The sequence below is a fragment of the Oncorhynchus gorbuscha genome, unplaced genomic scaffold (genome assembly GCF_021184085.1).
Source record: "Oncorhynchus gorbuscha isolate QuinsamMale2020 ecotype Even-year unplaced genomic scaffold, OgorEven_v1.0 Un_scaffold_1349, whole genome shotgun sequence".
Classification (NCBI taxonomy): domain Eukaryota; kingdom Metazoa; phylum Chordata; class Actinopteri; order Salmoniformes; family Salmonidae; genus Oncorhynchus; species Oncorhynchus gorbuscha.
The window spans coordinates 62,501-70,000 of NW_025746149.1; the positions used below are offsets into that span (position 1 = coordinate 62,501).

The 7,500-nt window shown below is 47.3% G+C and overlaps 1 protein-coding gene across 6 annotated transcripts in view; it reads left to right on the forward strand.

The window, feature by feature from the left end:
* Positions 1 to 7,500, forward strand: part of LOC124022341 (maternal embryonic leucine zipper kinase-like) — a 39,515-nt gene that overhangs the window by 22,344 nt on the left and 9,671 nt on the right. For all 6 annotated transcript variants that reach the window (XM_046337262.1, XM_046337263.1, XM_046337261.1 and 3 more), the window contains 2 exons: positions 2,352 to 2,457; positions 7,280 to 7,442. In XM_046337262.1, coding sequence (XP_046193218.1) covers positions 2,352 to 2,457; positions 7,280 to 7,442 — 269 coding nt within the window. The remainder of the gene's footprint in view (positions 1 to 2,351; positions 2,458 to 7,279; positions 7,443 to 7,500) is intronic.

The following is a 7,500-nucleotide window of genomic DNA, read 5'->3' on the forward strand; positions in this document are numbered from 1 at the left end:
AGATAGGTATAGATAGAGATAGGTGTAGGTATATAGATAGATATATAGATATATAGATAGAGATAGGTGTAGGTATATAGATAGATATAGATAGAGATAGGAGTAGGTATATAGATAGAGATAGGTGTAGGTATATAGATAGATATAGAGAGAGATAGATATAGAGATGGATAGATAGAGATAGGTATATAGATAGAGATAGGTGTAGGTATATAGATAGAGATAGGTATAGGTATATAGATAGGTATATAGATATATAGATAGAGATAGGTGTAGGTATATAGATAGATATAGATAGAGATAGGTATATAGATAGAGATAGGTGTAGGTATATAGATAGAGATAGGTATAGATATATAGATAGGTATATAGATATATAGATAGAGATAGGTGTAGGTATATAGATAGATAGAGATAGGTATATAGATAGAGATAGATATAGATATATAGATAGAGATAGGTGTAGGTATATAGATATATAGATAGAGATAGGTGTAGGTATATAGATATATAGCTAGATAGAGATAGAGATAGGTGTAGGTATATAGATATATAGCTAGATATAGATAGAGATAGGTATAGATATATAGATAGGTATATAGATATATAGATATATAGATAGAGATAGGTGTAGGTATATAGATATATAGCTAGATATAGATAGAGATAGGTGTAGGTATATAGATAGATATAGAGAGAGATAGATATAGAGATGGATAGATATAGGTATAGATAGAGATAGATAGAGATAGGTGTAGGTATATAGATAGAGATAGATAGAGATAGGTGTAGGTATATAGATAGATATAGATAGAGATAGGTGTAGGTATATAGATAGAGATAGGTGTAGGTATATAGATAGATATAGATAGAGATAGGTGTAGGTATATAGATAGATATAGATAGAGATAGGTGTAGGTATATAGATAGATATAGATAGAGATAGGTGTAGGTATATAGATAGATATAGATAGAGAGATAGGTGTAGGTATATAGATAGATATAGATATATAGATAGAGATAGGTGTAGGTATATAGATATATAGCTAGATATAGATAGATAGAGATAGGTGTAGGTATATAGATAGATATAGATATATAGATAGAGATAGGTGTAGGTATATAGATAGATATAGATATATAGATAGAGATAGGTGTAGGTATATAGATATATAGCTAGATATAGATAGAGATAGGTGTAGGTATATAGATATATAGCTAGATATAGATAGAGATAGGTGTAGGTATATAGATAGATGGAGATAGGTGTAGGTATATAGATATATAGCTAGATATAGATAGAGATAGGTGTAGGTATATAGATAGAGATAGGTATAGGTATATAGATATATAGATATATAGATAGAGATAGGTGTAGGTATATAGATATATAGCTAGATATAGATAGAGATAGGTGTAGGTATATAGATATATAGATATATAGATAGAGATAGGTGTAGGTATATAGATAGATATATAGCTAGATAGAGATAGGAGTAGGTATATAGATAGATATAGAGAGAGATAGGAGTAGGTATATAGATAGAGATAGGTATAGATATATAGATAGGTAGATAGATATATAGCTAGATAGATAGAGATAGGTGTAGGTATATAGATAGATATAGAGAGAGATAGGAGTAGGTATATAGATAGAGATAGGTATAGATATATAGATAGGTATATAGATATATAGATATATAGATAGAGATAGGTGTAGGTATATAGATAGATATAGATAGAGATAGGTGTAGGTATATAGATATATAGATAGATATAGATAGAGATAGGTGTAGGTATATAGATAGATATAGAGAGAGATAGATATAGAGATGGATAGATAGAGATAGGTATATAGATAGAGATAGGTATATAGATAGAGATAGGTGTAGGTATATAGATAGATAGAGATAGGTGTAGATATATAGATATAGATATATAGATAGCGATAGATAGATATATAGATAGAGATAGGTGTAGGTATATAGATATCTATGACCAGTTTTTCACTAATAATATTGATGTCACACACACACTCTCTCTGTGTAATTTATAACCCACCTCTCCCCTCCTGCTACAGCTGACAGCTCTGTCCAGACTAACACACCAGGGACCCTGTGTGTGTGTGTGTGTGTCCCTGGGCGTGTACTGTGACAGGTGTTGCTGTCTCTTTCCCTGCTCTCTGTCCCATGTGGTGTGTACTGACATGTGTTACACACTTTTCCCGTGTGTGTGTGTGTGTGTGTGTGTGTGTGTGTGTGTGTGTGTGTGTGTGTGTGTCTGTGTGTGTGTGTGTGTGTGTGTGTGTGTGTGTGTGTGTGTGTGTGTGTGTGTGTGTGTGTGTGTTGCAGGAGGAGGCAGTACTTGTAAGGACCCGTCGAGGAAGAGACCGAGGGAGAGAGTGGAAGGAAAGGAGGAAGAAGAGATGGAGATACTGGCCTTCAGCCCAGAGAGAAGGTATGCTGGCCTTCAGCCCAGGGAGAAGGTATGATGGAGATGCTGGCCTTCAGCCCAGAGAGACGGTATGATGGAGATGCTGGCCTTCAGCCCAGAGAGAAGGTATGATGGAGATGCTGGCCTTCAGCCCAGAGAGAAGGTATGATGGAGATACTGGCCTTCAGCCCAGAGAGAAGGTATGCTGGCCTTCAGCCCAGGGAGATGGTATGATGGAGATGCTGGCCTTCAGCCCAGAGAGAAGGTATGATGGAGATACTGGCCTTCAGCCCAGAGAGAAGGTATGATGGAGATACTGGCCTTCAGCCCAGAGAGAAGGTATGATGGAGATACTGGCCTTCAGCCCAGAGAGACGGTATGATGGAGATGCTGGCCTTCAGCCCAGAGAGAAGGTATGATGGAGATGCTGGCCTTCAGCCCAGAGAGACGGTATGATGGAGATGCTGGCCTTCAGCCCAGAGAGAAGGTATGATGGAGATACTGGCTTTCAGCCCAGAGAGACGGTATGATGGAGATGCTGGCCTTCAGCCCAGAGAGAAGGTATGATGAAGATGCTGGCCTTCAGCCCAGAGAGAAGGTATGATGAAGATGCTGGCCTTCAGCCCAGAGAGAAGGTATGATGAAGATGCTGTCCTTCAGCCCAGAGAGAAGGTATGATGGAGATGCTGGCCTTCAGCCCAGAGAGAAGGTATGATGGAGATGCTGGCCTTCAGCCCAGAGAGAAGGTATGATGGAGATGCTGGCCTTCAGCCCAGAGAGAAGGTATGATGGAGATACTGGCCTTCAGCCCAGAGAGAAGGTATGATGGAGATGATGGCCTTCAGCCCAGAGAGAAGGTATGATGGAGATGCTGGTCTTCAGCCCAGAGAGAAGGTATGATGGAGATACTGGTCTTCAGCTCAGAGAGAAGGTAGAAGGAGATACTGGTCTTCAGCCCAGAGAGAAGGTAGGAGATGCTGGTCTTCAGCCCAGAGAGAAGGAGAGCTGACCTTCAGCCCAGAGAGAAGGTATGATGGAGGAAGGAGATGCTGGCCTTCAGCCCAGAGAGAAGGAGATACTGGCCTTCAGCCCAGAGAGAAGGTAGAAGGAGAGCTGGTCTTCAACCCAGAGAGAAGCTAGAAGGAGATACTGGCCTTCAGCCCAGAGAGAAGGAGATACTGGACTTCAGCCCAGAGAGAAGGAGATATTGACCTTCAGCCCAGAGAGAAGGTATGATGGAGGAAGGAGAGCTGTCCTTCAGCCCAGAGAGAAGGTAGGAGATACTGGCCTTCAGCCCAGAGAGAAGGAGATACTGGCCTTCAGCCCAGAGAGAAGGAGATGCTGGCCTTCAGCCCAGAGAGAAGGAGATACTGGCCTTCAGCCCAGAGAGAAGGAGATACTGGCCTTCAGCCCAGAGAGAAGGTATGATGGAGGAAGGAGAGCTGGCCTTCAGCCCAGAGAGAAGGGAGATACTGGCCTTCAGCCCAGAGAGAAGGAGATACTGGCCTTCAGCCCAGAGAGAAGGAGATACTGGCCTTCAGCCCAGAGAGAAGGAGATACTGGCCTTCAGCCCAGAGAGAAGGAGATACTGGCCTTCAGCCCAGAGAGAAGGAGATACTGGCCTTCAGCCCAGAGAGAGGGAGATGCTGGCCTTCAGCCCAGAGAGAAGGAGAGATACTGGCCTTCAGCCCAGAGAGAAGGAGATGCTGTCCTTCAGCCCAGAGAGAAGAGAGGAGATACTGGCCTTCAGCCCAGTGAGAAGGAGATGCTGGCCTTCAGCCCAGAGAGAAGGAGATACTGGCCTTCAGCCCAGAGAGAAGGAGATGCTGGTCTTCAGCCCAGAGAGAATGAGATATTGACCTTCAGCCCAGAGAGAAGGTATGATGCCCAGAGAGAAGGAGAGCTGTCCTTCAGCCCAGAGAGAAGGTAGGAGATACTGGCCTTCAGCCCAGAGAGAAGGGAGATGCTGGCCTTCAGCCCAGAGAGAAGGAGATGCTGGCCTTCAGCCCAGAGAGAAGGAGATGCTGGCCTTCAGCCCAGAGAGAAGGAGACACTGGCCTTCAGCCCAGAGAGAAGGAGATACTGGCCTTCAGCCCAGAGAGAAGGAGATGCTGGCCTTCAGCCCAGAGAGAAGGAGATGCTGGCCTTCAGCCCAGAGAGAAGGAGATACTGGCCTTCAGCCCAGAGAGAAGGAGATACTGGCCTTCAGCCCAGAGAGAAGGAGATACTGGCCTTCAGCCCAGAGAGAAGGAGATACTGGCCTTCAGCCCAGAGAGAAGGAGATACTGGCCTTCAGCCCAGAGAGAAGGAGATACTGGCCTTCAGCCCAGAGAGAAGGAGATACTGGCCTTCAGCCCAGAGAGAAGGAGATACTGGCCTTCAGCCCAGAGAGAAGGAGATACTGGCCTTCAGCCCAGAGAGAAGGAGATGCTGGCCTTCAGCCCAGAGAGAAGGAGATACTGGCCTTCAGCCCAGAGAGAAGGAGATGCTGTCCTTCAGCCCAGAGAAGAGAGGAGATACTGGCCTTCAGCCCAGAGAGAAGGAGATGCTGGCCTTCAGCCCAGAGAGAAGGAGATGCTGGCCTTCAGCCCAGAGAGAAGGAGATGCTGGTCTTCAGCCCAGAGAGAAGGAGACACTGGCCTTCAGCCCAGAGAGAAGGAGGTATACTGGCCTTCAGCCCAGAGAGAAGGAGATGCTGGCCTTCAGCCCAGAGAGAAGGAGATATTGGCCTTCAGCCCAGAGAGAAGGAGATGCTGGCCTTCAGCCCAGAGAGAAGGAGATACTGGCCTTCAGCCCAGAGAGAAGGAGATACTGGCCTTCAGCCCAGAGAGAAGGAGATGCTGGCCTTCAGCCCAGAGAGAAGGAGACACTGGCCTTCAGCCCAGAGAGAAGGATATACTGGCCTTCAGCCCAGAGAGAAGGAGATGCTGGCCTTCAGCCCAGAGAGAAGGAGATGCTGGCCTTCAGCCCAGAGAGAAGGAGATGCTGGCCTTCAGCCCAGAGAGAAGGAGATGCTGGCCTTCAGCCCAGAGAGAAGGAGATACTGGCCTTCAGCCCAGAGAAGGAGATGCTGTCCTTCAGCCCAGAGAGAAGGAGACATTGGCCTTCAGCCCAGAGAGAAGGAGATATTGACCTTCAGCCCAGAGAGAAGGAGATGCTGGCCTTCAGCCCAGAGAGAAGGAGATACTGGCCTTCAGCCCAGAGAGAAGGAGATACTGGCCTTCAGCCCAGAGAGAAGGAGATACTGACCTTCAGCCCAGAGAGAAGGAGATACTGGCCTTCAGCCCAGAGAGAAGGAGATACTGGCCTTCAGCCCAGAGAGAAGGAGATACTGGCCTTCAGCCCAGAGAGAAGGAGATACTGGCCTTCAGCCCAGAGAGAAGGAGATGCTGTCCTTCAGCTCAGAGAGAAGAGAGGAGATACTGGCCTTCAGCCCAGTGAGAAGGAGATGCTGGCCTTCAGCCCAGAGAGAAGGATATACTGGCCTTCAGCCCAGAGAGAAGGAGATGCTGGTCTTCAGCCCAGAGAGAAGGAGACACTGGCCTTCAGCCCAGAGAGAAGGATATACTGGCCTTCAGCCCAGAGAGAAGGAGATGCTGGCCTTCAGCCCAGAGAGAAGGAGGTATTGGCCTTCAGCCCAGAGAGAAGGAGACATTGGCCTTCAGCCCAGAGAGAAGGAGATACTGGCCTTCAGCCCAGAGAGAAGGAGATACTGTTCTTCAGCCCAGAGAGAAGGAGATGCTGGTCTTCAGCCCAGAGAGAAGGAGACATTGGCCTTCAGCCCAGAGAGAATGAGATATTGACCTTCAGCCCAGAGAGAAGGTATGATGGAGGAAGGAGAGCTGTCCTTCAGCCCAGAGAGAAGGTAGGAGATACTGGCCTTCAGCCCAGAGAGAAGGAGATACTGGCCTTCAGCCCAGAGAGAAGTAGGTATTGGCCTTCAGCCCAGAGAGAAGGAGATATTGGCCTTCAGCCCAGAGAGAAGGTATGATGGAGGAAGGAGAGCTGGCCTTCAGCCCAGAGAGAAGGTAGAAGGAGATGCTGGCCTTCAGCCCAGAGAGAAGGAGATACTGGTCTTCAGCCCAGAGAGAAGGAGATGCTGGCCTTCAGCCCAGAGAGAAGGAGATATTGGCCTTCAGCCCAGAGAGAAGGAGACACTGGCCTTCAGCCCAGAGAGAAGGAGATGCTGGCCTTCAGCCCAGAGAGAAGGAGATACTGGCCTTCAGCCCAGAGAGAAGGAGACATTGGCCTTCAGCCCAGAGAGAAGGAGACATTGGCCTTCAGCCCAGAGAGAAGGAGATGCTGGCCTTCAGCCCAGAGAGAAGGAGATGCTGACCTTCAGCCCAGAGAGAAGGAGACACTGACCTTCAGCCCAGAGAGAAGGAGATGCTGGCCTTCAGCCCAGAGAGAAGGAGATGCTGGCCTTCAGCCCAGAGAGAAGGAGATGCTGGCCTTCAGCCCAGAGAGAAGGAGATGCTGGCCTTCAGCCCAGAGAGAAGGAGACATTGGCCTTCAGCCCAGAAGGTTACTGATGATGACTTGATGAAGATGGACAACACAAAGTATCCATTCTATCCCGAGGTTCTTTCTGTGGTAGAGTCAGAAGTCAGGGTTAACCGAGCAGTGTGTTAGGAATTAGAGAGGCTTGACAGGTGATGTTTTCGGGAGGACGCTTGACTCTCGAACTTCGACCTCTCCCGAGTCCGTTGGGGGGAGTTGCAGCGATCAGACAAGATCGTAACATCCCAATTGGATATCAGGAAGTTGGGTGAGAATGTTTTTTTTTTTAAACCCACTGATCTTGAGATCATTGTCCCCTCCCTCTTTCCGTCCGTCTGTCTCTTAGGTCCCGGTCGTTAGACCTGGCGGGGGCGTCTCGGGGGGACAGCAGCCAGAAGAGAAGAGGGGGGAAGGTTTTCGGCAGTCTGGAGAGAGGCCTGGATAAAGTCATCACCTTGCTCACACCCAGCAAGAGACGAGGGCTGCGGGACAGACCACGCAGGATCAAGGTACCTATATATAGACACCCCCCTACAGGATCAAGATATATATAGATACCCCCTACAG